Raw genomic sequence first — 19222 nt, 5'->3', positions numbered from 1 at the left:
AGCATAGAATAAGCCTACAAAGACATTCAGTGACACTGACCTCATACTCTGAGAGTCAGCTCTATTTAAAGCACAAGGATTCTTTCTGCTGTCTATTTTTATTCTCCCGTCTTGGGGATATTTCTGACGGGAGACGGGGGGAGGAGACTGAAATCATTGCCGTTTGCGACAATTCTATCACTTTGGAGGAAGCACGCTTTGCTTTTATTAGATGTGTCAATCACGGTCCAAAAATGAAGTGCTGTTTTGATGCAAGTAGGTTTGTGTGATGTTTAATGGTATTATTAGAAACTAAGGACTGAAGCGTTATGTTCTACTTTTATCATCTTCGCAGGAGATGCTGGGACACGTCAGGACCCCTGGAGGCTTCATACATTTATCATTAATGTATTTCATAGTGGATTTTCCCTATAGGCATGTGAATCAAGACATCTTTGTTCTGAATAATAGATGCCTATGCATATGTATAGTGAGCAAAAACACTTTTTAAATCTAATGTATCCTACATTTTTATGCAATGTTTTCATTTTGAATGGATTTTTAGATATATAATAGTAAAAAAAAAAATATATATATATATATATTTTATTCCTTAATTCTACCCAACAATTTTGGCCTGATTCTTTGTATTGATTTGTTATAATACAAAAAAGCCTTCAAATGTGATTTACAGCAAAACAGTTCGCTTCATCTTGCCATGTTTTACACTGATGTTCTTATAAACTTCTCATTTTGCGAATATTTAAATCTGGGAAACATTACAGTGGTAAAAAAACAAGAAAGAACAATGAATTTAATACATTCATTATATTATATAATTCAGTGACTTTCTTCATCCAATATTTTCAAGACAAATTACAGTATGACTGAATTAGACAATTATTTCCACTTGAATATATGGCTGAATGTTTTTGAATACGCTTTCTGGATTTCTGTACGTAAGCCTATTTGTCTTCCATTAATCATCTTGTAGTACACTTCTCACTCTTGATGGCTTATGTGCTTACCTTTCATTTTATGATGGGCAACCGCGACATCTAGTGTCACACTTTTCAATTCTTACTGAGGCGAGAGCCATCTTTATGAAGCACTTTAATAACATTTAACGCGAGGCAGCGGTTAAAATTGTCAGGTTTCTACATTTAGAGTGCAACTAAATGCGTAGACAAATAAGAAATATCCAAGAATCAAATAACCACTAATGGTTTAGTTTAAGACAAGCTACCAATCATCCCTATGTCCTTATAAACACCTCAGCTTCCAGCATTCTGTTCCCTTGACTCACCTTCACACCAGTGCCAGCTCAGAGACGCCAGAGTGGTGCTGGGACTTTCCCTGGGGAAACACAAGTTCCGTCTGGCCTGTTTCTAATGCTATAATAACAGTAAGTAAAGGCTATAAAGGGGAAGACGGAAATAGAAAGTGGGGGGTGTGTTGCTGTACATCCAAGGAGCAGGTTAGGTATGCTTATTACTCGAGTATTATTAGGCATTCACCGCCACTGTAATTTGCACTTTTCGGTTTCTTAAAATCAGGGACAAAATGAAATTTGGGCAATCAGCATTAGGCTTGATCAAGCCTGTATCGAACCCGGTATATTCCTGTTTTAAAAGAAAAAGGCAAATTTAGTAGACATTCAGAAGAAGTTTTTTCAACAAGTTTATTAGCAGTGACAAAGATTCTTGAGACATAACGTAACCCCCTCTTCATATCCACTGTAGGAAATTCAGAGAGAGAAACATAAAATGAAATATTAATTCAAACTTTTAACAGTCGAAACATGGCACAACTGAAGATTGTTGGGGGGTAATGTGGGTGTAGGGACAGGGGAATAGGAAAAGCAAGAGTTTTTCATGTTCTGATGTGATTCCGTTTAATATATCGCTTAACACAGGCACCCTGAACTTGAGAAGTTCGCAATATTAACGTTGCATATAATTGAGCGTATGAATGAAGACAAATACACATGCTTGCACACGAACACACATATGCATTCACACGCAAAAAAAACCAGTTGAGTTGTCAGGACAGGACAAGAATCATCCATACATCAAGAAAACGTTGGCATTCAAATTTCACAAAGATGCATTTTCTCGGTAGATTTCGCAATCAAACACACCATTTAAGTCTCCCTGTACCTCTCTCCCATCCGTACGTGCTCTCATTGCTTTAAACACTAAGGGGAGCTATTTAAGATTTATGTAAATAATTTATATTACAATTATATCATTTGTGGGGTAGTTAAGTGCTTATTTAAATTGAGGAACTTAAGCAATGTGCAACTCCCCAAAATATAAACTCTGTTCTGTTTGCATTCTGTGCATATAACGTCTATATGTGCATTTGACCCCTGGAGTTGAGTTTTTTGAAACAAAGGCCAGGTTCAGTTCATTCTGCTGACAGCGTTTACAAAGATGTAACTGAGTTAAGGAGACAGCTCACCCAAAATCAGAATTCTGACATTATTTACTCACCCTCATGTTATTCCTAACCGGTTTAAACTGTTTTTGTCTATACAGTGAAAGAAACAGACAGGACATACTATACGTTGGGACAGGGTCAGAAAGTCTTAGAGGTTTGGAATGACATGAGGTTGAGTGAATGATGACAGGATCTTAATTTTTACGTGAACGATCCCTTTAAGGGGAAATAGGGATACCGGGACAATGCATGTTCACAGAGGTATTTCATAATTAACTTAATGTAATAACAGATGGTTATAAATTACGCCTATATCAGTAACTCCTTAAGCAAATCCCTTGGATATCAAAAAAAAAAAAAAAAAAAAGCTCTATGTGAGTTGTTTAAAGACAAAATTTAGATAACTACAATAAAACTCAAGTGAAGCAATGAAGAGATGTGCATCTAAAAAGCCAAGGAACGAGCTAATCATCAATCGCAGGATTTCTCTACATTGCACAAAGCTTTTAAGTGGAATCCAAATGGAATTAGAACAGATGAAGCAGAATTTAACAACCTTACATCGGTTTCATCGACAGCTGCAATATCTTTTGAACCAAGACATTGAACAGACGTCGGATACCTCAAGAACAGAAACAGATTAAGAACCATCATGAAACATCCCACGTTTTCTGAAGACAGGCCACACTGGAAAACATTGCATGCTGCATTTAAAACATGAGAAAAAAAAAAAAAAAAAAAAAACTCTTGCAAAAGGAAAGACATATAGATACGTAATGTGGTTAACGTCTTCCATGTGTAGTTAAATCTTTTCACCTGGCAGTGTTTCATGGTCATGTACAGAAAACATTAATGCCAAATGATACCTGTAAAGATGCAAGCATTGGCTTTGAGGCAAAAATTAAATCCCTCAAAAGGTTACAATTTAAAAAACAGCTGGTACAAACATGGGACGTTCTTTTCATTTTTGGCAATAACACTGTTGGTGCATTTTTTTTTTGTTAGATAGAAGAACACTGCCCTAATTCTACCTGAGTGTCTTTTTTATTTTCTTTCTTTTTTCACTTTTTTTTTTTTTTTTTTTAATTTTCTTTTGTTTATATTTATTTTCTTTTGAGATTGTGGACCGACAGTCCTTAGGTAGAGGTTAAGTTAGTAGCCTATGATTAATTACTAGAATTTCAAATATGTACTGATATGTCAATGTTTAAGGAAATACAATTCAAGAACATAATACATAAAGTGCTACTGATTCTTATGTATAAATCAATTAATCTGTGAAATGATAAAACAGAGGATAGACTGCAAGTTTGAAATGCATTTTCTGACATTAGAAAGAGAAACATTTACATAACGGCAGAATTCCTGTCAACGGCGATTCTATTGATGAGGCTCATATGTGCTTTAGCAAGCGCTTAACCGATAAGCATGGAAACCCAGGAACAAATTAAAACATACAAGAAATAAAAAGTATAAAAGTGTGATTGTGGTGCTTGTGGTACTAGGGGCTGCTAGTCTCTTGAGTGAAATAAAAAGTCTGGATCGTTCGCCAGCGACTGCTCTCTAGGTTCCCTCTAAATTGTGGTGTAGTCCCAAATGAAGCAAAAGTAGTCGCTACTGCCTTTCCAGGCAAAAACAAAACCCTATTTCGAAGAGCAGCTCTAGAGAACTTAACCAAAACGAACTAAAGCCTCCATAATGTACCTATAGCATTGAAGCTAAAGCAACTCTGTGGTGTGGCACATCTTATCGATTAGTTCTGGGTTCTAACTGCTACTTAATTAAAAACATAAAACACTCAAGATAAAAGAGTATAGCGTGATCTCTGCCCTCCGTTTACACACTCACACAACGAGCAAGAGACTCGAACGGCTGTCAGGTGACAGAAGCGTGAAGAGACGACAATAAGACTATTGAACGATAGCACTTTGAACTCTTCTAAAAGAGGACGCACAGAGCAGCATACTGCACATGCACACTACAGGGCGTGTGGTTTCCCAATCCGAGTGTTCCTCATAACCTGCCCTGGGAGTTAAGCGTTTCAATGAAATGAAAAAAAAAAAAAAACAAATGAAGTGGAGATGCCTCATTAACAAGACTGACCACATCTTGTCTAGAAATTAAATTAAGACAATTATTTAATCCCAAAGGCTTGAACTAACTGCCCCCACACATAAATGGAGTTCGATTCCCATGAATCTCCAAAACACAAAACAAACAAACAAAGCAATGTAGTTCCTCTGGCCACAGTATGTTAACTCACTGGAGAGCGACACTCTTCGGTTCTGTGCCCAAATGAATTCAATGTGACCACTACATGATTATTTGAATTCAAGAGGGCACACACGGTGACATGCTTTCCTCCTGGACGCTCTCTTTAGGTCCGTGAGTACTTAAAGGAGAAGCTTCCGCCCAACCAAATGTCATGACGGGGTTATCATGAGTGTTTGACGTTTGAGTTGTATGTCCCCAAAGTCATTGAAATTGTCTTCAGCAATATATGCGCATTACAGTTGAGTTCCACAGCTCCCGTTCATCCATTCTAATATTCTAAAACCAGCTAACCCGTGTTCCCAAGCGCGCACTGTTCCTCTGCGCTCAGCCTTGACTGCTGATGGGTAACAAGGTCCTTTCTAAACCATTGGATTAGTTCTGATTCAGGATGTTCAGAGGCAGCAGCCATGTTTCCTCAAGCACATCTTTTTGAAGCAGAGTTCATCTGAGATATAGTGTCCAGACACAGCTTCACTGAGCAGGTCCGTCCCATGACTCACTGAAGAGGACTACTCGATTTGGATCTGCGAGAAAGTGAGAAAGATGAATGTAGGTGAGAGCTAGGAACTCAAAAACCACAAACAAAAATGATATGGGACGGGTTGAGGAATGTGAGCAGATGGGGCATTGGGTTGCAATATCTAATATAAGCTTACCTTGTTTTTGCAAATTCAAAATATATTCCATTTCTGCAAAGAAAAGAAAGATGAAAGTTCAGTGCAAAAATACCCAAGTGCAGCTACAATTCAATCAGACAAGATCGGTCCTTTTTATTTAACTTGAAAGAACTAAAGGATTGAGCTGTTTCAACAAACAGAAAAGCTTCAAAATACTGCTATTTTGCTGCTTTATATAACCACACAGAAATAACATTTATATATACAACCTTAAGTTTCTAATTTGAGGAGCCCAAGTAACAACTTGGGTTACAATCTAAACCGATTTAACTGCAGCACACAAACTGATAACACAAAGGCCAATTTTTGTACATTAGAGACAATTAGTTTGAACAATATTTTTTTTATACAGATATTTACACTTTTAAATTGGGTCGGCCATAACGGCACAAATCAGCAGTGCTGGGTAGTAACTGACTATATGTAATCTGGATTAGGGCTGGGCGATATATCGAACACAATGATCATGCGCATCTCGTCAGTAAAGCCGGTTCTGTGATTAGCGGTAAATCTCTATCACCTGCTTTCAAATGGAGCGGCATTTAATACACAGAGCCGTAGTTTACTGACAAGCTATGCAATATTGCGTTCGTTATCGCAGATGAATCACCTTCTATAATGAACGCGATATCGTGTAGCTTGTCAGTGAACTACGGCTCCGTGTATTAAATGCCACTCCATTTGAAAGCAGGTGATGGGAGATTTACCACTAATCACGGAACTGGCTTTACCGACGAGATGCGAATGACAATCGCATGCGATATATCGCTCAGCTCTCATTAGGATCACATAATCAGATTACAAAAATTAAATGCTTGTAATTAGATTATATTAGGTTTTAAAATGCTCATAATCAGATTAGTTATTTTTTTATGGAATGCATGAGTACTCACACAATGTCAGTAAATTATTCATAATTTATTCACTTCAAAAATTTTTTTTTTCGCTTTCTAAATGAACATGCCACTTGCACACAGTTTGAGAAACCCTGCTATAATGTAATGTTAAATACATTTTGTGATGTTTATAAAGAATGGAATACATTTTCTTTCTCTTTGTTTATCAACATGGAACACAATAATCCCATTCAAATCTGTGTGATAAATGAGTCAAAAGTAATCTAAAAGTAATTTTTTTAAAAAAGTAGTAAGAGTACATTACCAAATGTGTGTAATCCAGGTTACTAACTACAATTTGTCATGGAATTTGTAATCAGTAAGTAATTTACCCAGCACTGCCAATCGGTATGTCTCTAAAGCCATGTGCCCCAGAAATGAAATGATTTGTATTATGTCTTTTCAGATATTTACTCTGTTAAATCGCCTTTAAAGGGGACCTATTATGCAAAAATCACTTTTATAATGGGTGTTAGAACACAGTTGTGTGGCCACAGTGTGTGAAAACAACCAGCCTATAATGATAAAAATCCACCAACTCATTTTATTATAATCTAAAAAATTATAAACAGTCTCTCAGGAGGAGACGTTTCAGATTCTCCCTCTGTCCTGCCCTTTAGTGACGCTGTCCTATAGACACAGCCCTGAGTGAGAAGCTGTGGTCCGCCACTGCCATTACTGATCACTTTCTGTAGCTGCTGGAGATATACAATGGTCAGCACCAAAGAGGCTTTTCAAGTGTTGTGTTTTGGGATGCACTAACGAACATAAGAGTCTCCATAGACTCCCTCCATCTGAGCCTGAGGAAGCTGTTGTTAAGTTTCATTGTCTAAGGAAATGTCCTGGAAAAAAATTGGTAAAGTCTCCAAAACGTGTAGGAATCAATACGAACGCTTCGTGCGCGAACGTCAGATCCAGACAAAGTAAGTGTCACGTGTATGTTTTCCAAATTGCCTTTCTGAAAGAGATTCTTGGCACTCTGTAAGGCTAATGATGCTAAAGCTACCATTGTCTCTGCCTATTTTCAGTGGTGCTGTCTTCATGAATGATCGTGAATAGGAATGTGGTAGTTAAAAGTTGCATATGAAAGCAATGCGAGTCGATCGCTTGAGTTTGTTGAGCTCATAATCACGAATGGGTCTTATAAAGTTTGTGATAGGATGCCATGCACCATGAGACCAGCTATGCTGTTATTTTTATCCCACTGTGCTCCCATCTGTGTAATTCATAAACGCGAATTTATTATGCACAGTACAATCAGATGACTGACTTTGAAACAGAGTATGTTTTCTGTAAAGATAACCACCTTGCACTAATCGTGGAATGTTTATTTGCAAAGGCTAGCACTGCTAATGCGGAGCTTGAGCTCTTCTCCGGGAGCGCCAGCTCATTTGCATTAAAGCAACATACTCAATATCAGAGCGTTTGGGCTCATACCCTAAAAGTGGCAATTTTAACAAGCTATAAAAAAATCATCTGTTGGGTATTTTGAGCCAAAACTTCACATACACACTGGGGATATCAGAGACTTATTTTACATCTTGTAAAAAGGAGCATAATAGGTCCCCTTTAAAGTTGTCCAAATTAAGTCCTTAGCAATGCATATTACTACTAATAAAACAAGTTAATATATTTACAGTAGGAAATTTACAAAACGTAACATGATCATGGAACATGGAACATGATCTTTACTTAGCCTAATGATTTTTGACAAAAGAAAAATCTATAATTTTGACCCATACAATGTATTTTTGGCTATTGCTACAAATATACCAGTGCTTACTTATGACTGGTTTTGTGGTCCGGGGTCACATTTATTGTATTAGTCCATCTCTAATGTACATTCATAAGACAGTATATCCTTGTAGTACATAATAAAGTGAAGTACTTAAGAAGAAACTTAAATAGTGAGTTACCTTTAGTGTGATAAATTACAGCAGCTTTTAGATCAAACGACCCCCAACTAGACCTCCTGTCAAAGCCCTTAGTATGGTCCTGGTCCTTGGCCAAAGCCACCTTAGGTGCAGCTAGGGAGGTGGGAGGCAGCTCGGCACAAATATCCTTAGAGGAAGAACAAAACACTATTGCACCATGAATCCCCGTCTCATCGCTCTGGGCATCCAGGCTGGAGACAGAGGTCTCCGGTATGGCCTCGCTTACCGCCGTGGCACCGCCGCTCGTACCTCGATTCAGATTCCGAGCGTTAGTCCGTTTGTCTGGCTCGTGAGCCTTGGGGAAGGGTGGTTGATCTGGTCTCTGAGAGGTACTGGAAGTCTGAGTGGCCACTGTAGCAGGACAGCTTCCCTGAATGCTCACCTCCACCGGCACGTCCTTTCCATTCGAGCGGCACGCCATGCCCTCTGGTCCGGCGCTAGGCTCGTTGATAAAGGACAAGCCCCACTGATTCTGGAAAATGTCCCCCAGAGACTTCTGATTTGTGGGAGCAGCAGGGGGATCGACTTGGCGGCCGCTAGGGAGCGAGAGTTGCATATTGGAGGAGGTGATGGGGTAAACGAACAGACTGGGCCTCCTGGGCTCAGCCACAGAGGTTGTGGAACTTCCAACGGCCGAAGTGCCGCTACCAGGGGGAGATGCTACATTCTCAGCGGCAACAGCCGGGGTTGCCAGCAGAGAACCGGCGCTGAAATAGGTGCCGGGCAGGGGACAGCCATTCCCTTCCCCCGGCAGGGGACCGTTCGTAAAGCTAGCCGAGGTGATGGTTTTCACCGCAGACATGGGGACCTGTGGTGGTCTCCCAGGCACCTGGGGAGCAGGAGTGAGAGCCTCCCCGCCAGTTTGGGCAGTCTTATTGAGGTTCTCCTTCACTTTGCTTGCATAACTGATCTTAGGCACAATCTTAGCGCTACTATTGTCCACAGGAAAGACAGGCGGAGGCTTGAACAAGGTCCATGAGTCCTCTTTGGTGGAGGTAGCCACCTTAACCTTGCTGGAGCGATCCTCAAACCGTTTGCCAGCTGCTTTGCTGTCCGAGTTCTTGCGCTGAAGTTCAGCCACCTGCAGAGGAGGTGGGGTGGCGTTGCCAGGTGGTTCCTTGGCTTTTAGGTGCAGCTCGACTTTTGAACCAGTTCTGCTGCCCTCCACCTGAGAGCCAGAGGCCGAGTCCAGAGCCACAGGCCAGTGGTCTTGTTTGTTGCCCTGCTGCATGACTTTTCCCTGGGCAGAAGCAGTCACATTGTCCCCAGCTTTGCCATTCCTCTGGGCCCGACGCTTCTTGGGAGTAGTGTATCCACTCTCGGAGCCGCTGCCGTCATTATCAGCTCCGGGTTTGCTAGGGTAACCGTTGGTAAGTGGTACAGAGTTGAGCGACACCACACCGTTCAGAGTAGACAAAGCCTCTTTTTTGCCCTCAAGTGTGTTCAACTCTGAGGACTTGTCATTTTTGAAGTCCATGCTGTTTCTGCTAGTGTTTCTACCTTTTCTGTCCCCTGTTGAGTCAGCGGTGAAGGCCCGTCGAGTGGGCTTCTGTTTCAAGTTGATGTCTAGAAGTTGTCTGTCGCCATTGCTGTTCGCAGGGTGCAGGGAGCTGTCTGGGTTAAAGGAAGTGGGAGTCACCTCTCCCTCCTTCAGAGTTCCATTTACTTTGCCATTTTCTGCACAGAGGAGAAACAAAAAGCAATAAACAGATGGAATGCAAACCACAAATCTGCATCAATTGATTCACCGAACCAACAACTTTTGGCAAAAGTCCAGATCAGATCTCAAGTTCCAGTAAGTGGGTCAGTAAACGGGTCAAGTCTAGTCAATGTTTGCACAAGATCAAATATTTAGACTAGGTATGCTCTGTGGAACCAAGCCAGGGTCAGGCAGATGACAAGCTGACAAGCTTAATTGTCCTTCCAATTAAAACCAGTGTAAAATGACTCAAATGTTGGAATATCTGTGATTTGATACCCATAACCAACCTACATCTGAACAGAGCTAGTTTATCAAATTAAATCTCTGCCAATAAAGTGAAATCAGATATCATCGGTTTTCATACTGGGTCTGCAGAAAATTTATCAGAAAAAAGGAAATAAACTTGTTTTTTATGTACTGAGACAAATATCTGCATTATATGTATTCAGGGCTCGCAAAATCGCTAGCCCGACGTTCCGGGGCTATTGTGCTTTCCAGTCGGGCTACCAAAATGTATCACTGCCCTTAGGGCTGTAGTACTCGAGTCCGGACTCGAGACATTTTTCTATGGTCTCGCACTTGTCTCGGACTTGTTGGTGTTTGCACTCAGACTTGTCTCGGATTTGGTTATTGGACTCGCCAAATGTTCTCGTTGGTCTCGACCGAGTCCAGCATTATGCTTTTTTTCTCCTTCAAAACAAAACCACATTCGCATGTCGTGCCTAAAAACGCGTGGAAAAAGCTATGCGCGCGGCTTTCTCCTTCTTTCCAAAGCACTTTGTAGCCTGCGCTCTATGCTCGCGCTCCTGTGGCGTCTGCCGTTGCTAAGCAACCATGACCTGTGCGCTCAAATGAAGACGCGGCGGTTTCAGCAAAGAATAAATGGATTTCCAGCACTAAAAATCCCTTGCAGTAGCTCTGCAACTAAATTTATTTTAAAAAATGGCTATCCTTGTACAGCTATGATCAGCTGTCTCTCCATCTTGGCTTAGCTTTCAATTTTGTTACGGGAAAGGATGAAGCTGATTGGCTGGTTCTTGTCACATGACCCACGGTGCACTTGCTGGTTCTGAAAAGTTTAGATGTTTCTAATTTAATTTTCTATCTGTTAGATTGTGTTTTATTAACGTCTACACCTACCCCAGCCCTAAACTTACTCTTTACAATAATGAAATAATTATTGTTGTACAGTGTGACAAAAATTACGCTGTATTTATGTGCGCATGCCCAGTAGCGCCAAACGCATCCCTTATAGCCTTGACTCATCTGAACGCCTTTGATTGGCCATTGCATTAATAAACTCAATGGAATCGTATGTTGTAACGCTCACCGCTGTTAAAAAAAAAAAAATTAAAAATAAGTTTTTTTGTTGGCCCTAATATGCACAGTTAATTATTCATTTATCTATCACAAGTAATCATCATTGCAAAAAAAAAAAACAAACAAAAAAAACTGTTATCACACATCGCAGAATTTCCTCATTTCGTGCAGGACTATTATTACTAAGGTAAAATCAATGCAAATCAGTGGATATGTCTATGTTATACACAATTATTATTATAAAGCAGTATAATATATATAATATATTATATATAATATTGTATAACAATACTGTTACACTATAATAAAAAGACTGAAAATGTGAAGTTGCACTTCAGCTTGTGTGAAATTGCTATACACAGCAAAAAATCCAGGGTGAAATGAACTCTCCTGGGAGTACATGTGAGACCACACTCAAGAGTGTTAAAATAAGGGTGTTAAATTAACACTGAAGCAGAGTTAATGAGGTAATTAAGAGATTCATTGAGTGGTGATTGACCATTATTTAAGACACCTGATGTTAACGAGCAGAATCACCAAAGACGAAAATCACAATTTCTGTGTCACCATTATAGTGGTCAGCGTTTACTTTAGTTGGGCTCTTGACCCTTATATTTTTGAAGTTAGGTTTTGTTTGGCTGCCATAACTGAGTTACAACAGAGAGACAAACAAAAAGAAAAAAGGGGTCATGTGATGTTGCAGGGCTCCAGACAAAAAAATAGAGTAAGGAGCCATTGGCTCCTATAAAAGAAAAACTTAGGCGTCAAATTATTTTTTTAGGTGCCACAGAATAAAAGTGGTTTATTTTATTATCATCATCATTTTATTTTTCCCCCTTATTTTCATTTTGTCATGTGTTTATGTCTTATCTTTTCTAGGCTTTATCAGCATTTTAATCCATCTTGTAGATGATCAGGTCGACCGGGGGACTAAGGTTCACTTAAAGTGTGAATTAAATGTCTTTTACAACTTGAAATATACAGTCACAAAGAATTGTTCGTTACACAGAATCTGTACCAATATCATGGACCATAAGCATCACTTGGCAACTGAGTGCAGTGCATGCTATAAATGTTGTCACGTCTTTCACACATTCAGTCTGTTTTTCTTCATTAGTAAAATGCAATTTTATAGGAGGAGTTGAATCATGTACAACAGAATAAGTAAAAATATTAATATGCAACAGCGCATAAATATAGCAAAACGCTCCTCTTTATAGTTATTTTTCTAGCTGACTGATGAGTTTATGGACACTGAGTGGTTATTCTGAGGTAAATGTATTACAATGCAATGTTTACAAGCTTTATACATTTCCTCAGTTTGAAACACTGAAACACAGCTTTTACATAAAACATTTCAGTAAGTTGTACTATAGGCTTTCTTATTGCCTACCTTTTGCCTAGCATTAAGTGCGATACTCTCCGCTCGCGCGACCCGGACGCATACACGGACCGTGTGGACGCGGGGTACTGGTGTTTATATTACCGAAAGTGTGCGCTTGTGGTCCGCATTAAAGAGCACCCAAACCGCATAATTTGAATTTCGTAGCATTTTAAAGCTGATACTTTGTTTATTAAAAAGTAAGACAGCACAAAGCTTTTTGCGATTACTGGATGGCAAGTGCGCTTCAAATAACAGGAAGTCCATGCATTAACAGAACACAGCATATAGACTAAGATCTCGATAAGAAGAAGCCATATTAGTAATGATTATAAATGAGAATTGTTGACGATCTTGCCAGTATCCACAGAGCTGACAGCTTTACCTGTTGAAGATTGTTCAAGTTGTGCACCAAATAGACACGGCTTTTCTGCACTTGCACTTTGGGGCTGTTTACACCTGGTCACTTCATGCATTTTTTCCTGATCGGATAGCTATCTGATCCTGAAAAGACCAAGTGTAAATGCCGTCCGAAACGCATTCGAGACGGATATAAATCCAATCGCTCGAACCACTTCAGGAGGTGGTCTGGGCGAAACCGGACAAGTGTAAATGCATCTGGTTGTTGAAACCACATATGGTAATTTTACTCCTCCCATAATATTAAAATAATAGACGTGTGAGAGCGTTTTATAGGCTATATGGCATGTTATAGTCAGATATGACAGCGCAATGCAACAAGCATCACCGCGGATGAGTAGCGGAGTATTTCTTCAGCAAGCGACACGCAAACTGAATGAACCTGAAAGTAAGCCGCAGACGCTCAACACAATCTTCTTCATTAAAAGTAGCGAGACTAGCCTATCTTTCCGGTGCTGATGCCGCGCGCTCTCTTGATACGGTCTCTGATATTGAAATTAGCTGATAATTAATAAAATTATCCATTGCTTTCATTGACGTGAACTCTGTTATATTTGCATATGAAGCGGGAATTGAAGAACGGATTTATAGCCGTTTTGCGAAGACACATTTATGTGGCCAAGTGTAAATGGGGAAACGTTTTAACAAATCATATAGATCAGAGAAAATGCATGAAGTGACCAGGTGTAAACAGGCCCTTTCAGGTCTCTCTCACTGCGTTCAGCAGACTGTGTGCGGCAGAGACGAGGACTGTTTGAAACTCTTTTCAGTAAAACTTTGATGCGCATCGTCTTAAGTTTAATACGTGAACATAACAAAAGATGTGAGCGCAAAACAATCGGGAAAAAAGTCCTTTCATGCAAATTATATATAGTCGCCAGTGGCGACCTCAGCAAAAACTTCACTCGCAAATTAATATTTTTAGTCGCAGTTTGGAGCCCTGTGTTGGTAATGTTTTTACATAATGATCATTTGATCTATATCGCCAAACTCATTTACAACCTAAAACAGTCAGATTTACCTTGTTGATTATAAAAATCCTGTTATTCTACAGTATTCAATAATTAAAAGGGTTCCTTGAAAGTTGGTAATTAAAAGAAAAATTATTTTCTTAGAATAGAAGATATATAGAAGATAGAAGAATAGATATGCTGTCTCTCGCATCACATACATTATCAATAATTGAGTATGTGGTCTTGAAGAGGATCCTTTTTTTTTTTCTCTCATTTGGACTCGGTTTTGACTTGGACTCGAAATTTTTCGACTTGGACTTGAGCCTCTTTGGACTCGGTCTTGACTCTGTTTCGACTAGTCCTGGTCTTGGACTCGACAAAGCTGGACTTGACTCCAGCTCTACCGACGGGCTACCTTAAATACAGGGCTCCCACGCAGTGTTCCCTCTAAACTGACCGCGCTCTTCTTCCACCGCGGCCGCGCAGAATAATGTGCCTCACGCACACAAAAATGAGTTGGGAAGCCATTTGATTGAATGCCGCCAGTAAAAGGGAAAGAATAGCAATGCTCGGGCAAACTGCTATAGAGCTGATGTCACGACAGAGTTAGAACCGGTTTCATAGAAAGGGAACGATGTGCACCAAATGAGTCGCTGTAGAAACTGAATACTTCAATAGTTGCGGTGCGCTCAACACGAGAGACAACGCAAACGCGATGACATCTTAAATAAAACATCCTCATGTATTAAAGAAGAGTGGCTTGATTAAGTGCTGGAAATAGCAGAGGATGGGCAAAGAACGGAAACAAAACTCTGAAACATGTACAGTCACACACAAGAGTATTGTACAAACTGTACTTCATAACAATGTGTAGACCGCTATAGAAGAATTCATATGCTCACGTTTTTTAATATTTAACTTACAGATCTTAAGTTTTGCTTCAGTTTGTATTCTATTCTATCAGTTTAAATAGTTTGTTTTGATAATGTTAGGGCTATATTATAAACCTGATAAATAATTGACCTTGTTTTTGAGTCTTTGACTTTGAGTCTCTTGCTCATTAAGGCTGTATTCATTTCAAAAATACAGAAAAAAACAGTGATATAGTGAAATATTATTGCGATTTCTAATATTGGTTTCCTATTTTAATACCTATACTATAAAATAGCATTTATTCCTGTGATCAAAGCTGAATTTTCAGCATCATTACTCCAGTGTCCCATGATCCTTCAGAAATCATTCTAATATGCTGATTTATTATCAGTGTTGAAACTGTTGTGCTGCTTCATATTTTTTTGGAATCTGTTACTTTTTTCTTTGATTCTTTGATTAATAAAAAGTTCAAAAGAACAGCATTTATTCAAAATAGAAATATTTTCTAACAATAGAAGTCTTTACTATCAATTTTATCCATTTAACACATCCTTGCTGAATAAAGTTTATTTAACTTTCTTTAAACTTTTTTAAAGTATCTTTAAAAAAGACAAAAATTTCTGACCCCAAACTTTTGAATAGTTTATATTTTAACACACAATCTCTATTTTGACTAAACACTGTTCTTTTTAACTTTTTATTTTTTAAAAATATCACAGGTCCCAAAAAATACAGTATAAAAAATAAAATAAAATAAAAAAGCAGTACAACTGTTTCCAACATTGATTAAAAATCAGCATATTAAAATGACTTCTAAAGGATCATGTGACTCTGAAAATACTGCTTTGCTTCACAGGATTTAATTAAATTTTAAAGTATATTAAAATAGAAAACATTTATTTTAAATTGCAATAATATTTCACAATATTATTTTGTGAAATAATATTCAGTATTTTTATCAAATAGATACAGCCATGATGAGCATAAACTTCTTTAAAAAACTTTATTGAACTGCAGTGTATTGTACAGTAAAAGTGTTTTCTCAGGTAACCTAAAATGTACATCATTTAGTTACATCAAGGGTCAAATCAAATATAAATAGCACATTAAAGTTCAAAGTTACACACCTTTTTGTGTGCGTGCTGTACAGGTCTGGTATAAAGAATGCTTTTGCTCAGGTGCCTGAAATGTCCGCCCAATAGAGAAAAGTTTTGCTCAGCAAGAAAAAAAATTAGAGGGAACATTGCTCCCACGGGTCCTTAAATTTGAAATTAAACAGAAGAGTTATTAAGGCCTTTTACCATTTAACGTATTTAAAATTAAGAAATAATTTTTCAAATTGCCTTAAATAGATTTAAGAATTCTGCAGATACCTTGTAAATAGTAAAATAAAACTCTTTCCTTGATATTCGTGTATTGAAAATGTTTTTGATTGACATTTATGGTCTTTATTTTATTTGGGCTAGTTAAATAAATTTTCGGGCTACCAAAATCTGAAGAGTACCTGTCCGAAGGGCTACCAGGGATTTAGAGATTTTGCGAGCCCTGTGTATGCCTATATATAAATATATATATATATATATATATATATATATATATATATATATTATTGCAAATATTACTGCAATTTAATTTTTTTTCTATGAGCTATACAAGTACATTTTATTTGGAAAAAAAATCTAAAGTTTCTGTAGAAAAAAATATGATATATTTTATGTTGTATGTGAAATATATGGTCTATTTTATTTGCTTAGTAATATAAAAAATTAACAGTATAAACAAATAAGTCCGTATCCAGAGGGATCCTCTGCAACAGGATCATTATATTTGGATGTCCTTGAAATAAAAAATAAAAAAAGCAAGTGTGCAATACTGTGTACTTGACTTCATGATTTCTATGGAAACTATTTATGGCAGCTGATGGAATGTCCTCAATGGAAATTAAGACTGGTATTAGCAACAGTTCATTTCCATGTACAGTATATGTAAACAAACTGAATCAACAAGTCATCAGGGGAATGTAATACCGAAATCAAGGGTGCAATGTATTAATGCGGTAAAAAGTGGTTTGAGCACTAAAACCGGTCTTAACGACCTCTGTCCTTTGAGACTGAAAATACTAGGCATGAAGAGAGCACCCCATGCAAGTGTGCTTTCATCGTCCTTCTCAAGTCTGACATCGCCCTATTTTTAACCAGAGGTATGACGTGTCAAAATGGAGTACTCAGTCATATTTGGGTAGTTCCCCAGCATTGGTGGACGAGTCTTAAAATCCCGAAATTAATCAAAACGCAAATCAGAACACAAAACCCCTTTCAACACATTTCATGCCTTTTGTGAGCTTACATTAGTGTGGTTTGTTTGTTTCAAACGCCATGCCAGTTTCTATTTTCATTTGTGTGGTAAAGTCACCCTAGTTGAAGTGGGTTAATCGCAACATGGCAGTCAGCAACGTTTATACTGCATGAAACCACTTGCAAAATTGTTTACCAATGTTAATGATTTATTTGAAACCATGTTTGTGTGTATTCTGTTAACAAACCGGCCAAGTCATCAGCTAGCTTAGCATGCTGACTGGGCAGCCTGAATGATTAGCCACAGGAAGATGTGATTGTGTGTACATCACAACGCTTTTACAAAGTGACAACTGCAAAGATACATTTCAATAGGCGCTAAGCGTTTTTATGGACCTAATATGAACCGTTTTAGCGATATGCAGCGGTGTACTCCTGCGAAACCTTTTACATGTCACAATAGCCAACAGAATCGTCCCAAATAGCTTGATATCTACAGTTAACCCCACGCATGTGGTGCATTTCACACAGGCTCACAGTCGCGGGAGAGAATGCACACAATAAAGCTGTTTGTCACTTTTTGATTGAAATCGAACATACGTGAGAGTTCTACAAGAGTTGGCAGCCTTCGTCGCCATGAGCTTCGTTGCATACAAGTATAATGCAGGGTAAACGGGGTCAAGAAAATGCACTTTAAAATAAAAATAACAAATGTAAGTTAATCCTTTTATCAAAAGATTTGGTAAATCTAAACGTCATCGCGTGCATCTTGACAGTTTGTGTATAGGATTTTCCGGTTGCTTCCACTCAACGGGGTTGTAACGTTTGTATCCGTAGAGGTTTAGAATTTTCCGACACGTTCTATTCAGGCCACTTGGTGCCGAGTTCGAATAGACGGTACGCGCGAGCCCAGACACTGCCAGGCCCCTCACATGACTGTCAAAGAGCAATAGGCCGCGATTCGAGCTAAGCTGACCAAACGTACACCCCTAAAACAACATTTAATAGCGACTCTGACAGCAAATGCTTGCATGGCTGACCGCTCGAATTGTATTCCCAAAGTATTCGGGTTTGTGAGAGAAATGGGCAGCGGTGAAGTTTGTGAGATTTGTCCGTCCATCATGGCGGACAGGAAACAAGCTTAAGCTACGAGCAGGAACATTCCACAGGAGCCGGTTCATGTTGCTGTGGCAGCGACGGGCAGAGCTAACAGGCTATTCTGGATCTCTGACGGCCGCGTTCCTTTTAAAAACGACCCAAACTGAGAGGCATGTTTGCAAATGAATTATAAGTCAGGGAAATGTGTAATGCGTGCTGAAAGACCGGTGCACAAGGTCAATGTCCCTTTACGCTAGCTAGCTTTGCGGCTAACACGGGATATAACTATTTCAAACAGTACAGTCAGCAAAACCTGCTCCTCATTTGACTTAACTAATGCTGTATTGCTGTAAGCAAACAAACTACGACTTGTATTTGAAGCTTGTCAGAGGAAAAAAAAAAAAAAACAAGGAGCGTTGCTGGTTACCAACCTGTTTTCTTCGTCTGCGTTTTCTCGTTCTGGAACTGACTGTGGTTCTGATCATTGTTTACCGATATGTTCGATCGATCAGCGCCGTTTTCTGCTCCATGACTGATATATACTCCGGTTGCCCCTTCGCAGGGACGTTCCTCCATTTAACGCTAGCGCAAATGACAAAATGTGCTCAACCGGTGCTCGGTGGACGAGGGGAGTTGAGACATTTGCACTGCCCAATCACCGCATGCGTTTGGGGGTGCCAGAGAGAGGCGGGCGGTGTTTAGTGCGTCGCGATGCAAAAGGCGTGGAAGCTTCCCAGTCAAGGCCGCAGGAAGCTGTCATGCAATCACCCTAGAGCTGTGTCAGTGCTGTCTGTGGTGTACTGTTGGGAAGTTTCATTCGTTAGTGAGTAAAATGTATTTGGTCACTCTTTGGTGCCCCTTTCTGCTAGTAGGTGGCGACAAATTTATGTTTTATGAGCAAGCCATTGAATCAGGACACTCCTTAATGAACTCACAATCACCATCTCCGAACTCTGTTATCTTTTATTACAATTTAATA

At 39.0% G+C, this 19222-nt stretch overlaps 1 protein-coding gene across 1 annotated transcript; it reads right to left on the bottom strand.

Annotated features, from left to right (window-relative positions):
* Window positions 1-3390: 3390 nt before the first annotated feature.
* Window positions 3391-19068, bottom strand: nufip2 (nuclear FMR1 interacting protein 2). The gene is made up of 4 exons (XM_079388108.1): window positions 18675-19068; window positions 8185-9879; window positions 5352-5384; window positions 3391-5219 (listed from the first exon to the last, which is right to left on the bottom strand). Exons 1-4 carry the CDS (start codon window positions 18817-18819, stop codon window positions 5167-5169), a joined length of 1926 nt encoding a protein of 641 aa, XP_079244234.1. The 5' UTR covers window positions 18820-19068; the 3' UTR covers window positions 3391-5166.
* Between the last annotated feature and the right edge of the window lie 154 nt (window positions 19069-19222).

The sequence above is a fragment of the Barbus barbus genome, assembly GCF_936440315.1.
Source record: "Barbus barbus genome assembly, chromosome: 31".
Lineage (NCBI taxonomy): Eukaryota > Metazoa > Chordata > Actinopteri > Cypriniformes > Cyprinidae > Barbus > Barbus barbus.
The sequence above is the reverse complement of the archived record's forward strand: the minus strand, read 5'-3'. Positions and strand labels throughout refer to the sequence as shown.

Excerpts from the sequence above, each read along its gene's own strand:
- nufip2 (XM_079388108.1), bottom strand. The coding sequence starts at position 18,819 with ATGGAGGAACGTCCCTGCGAAGGGGCAACCGGAGTATATATCAGTCAT. Across the intron at positions 9,880-18,674 it reads AACGCAGACGAAGAAAACAG|AAAATGGCAAAGTAAATGGA; the intron begins GTTGGTAACCAG and ends TCCTCTGTGCAG. Across the intron at positions 5,385-8,184 it reads TGTAATTTATCACACTAAAG|AAATGGAATATATTTTGAAT; the intron begins GTAACTCACTAT and ends TTTTCTTTGCAG.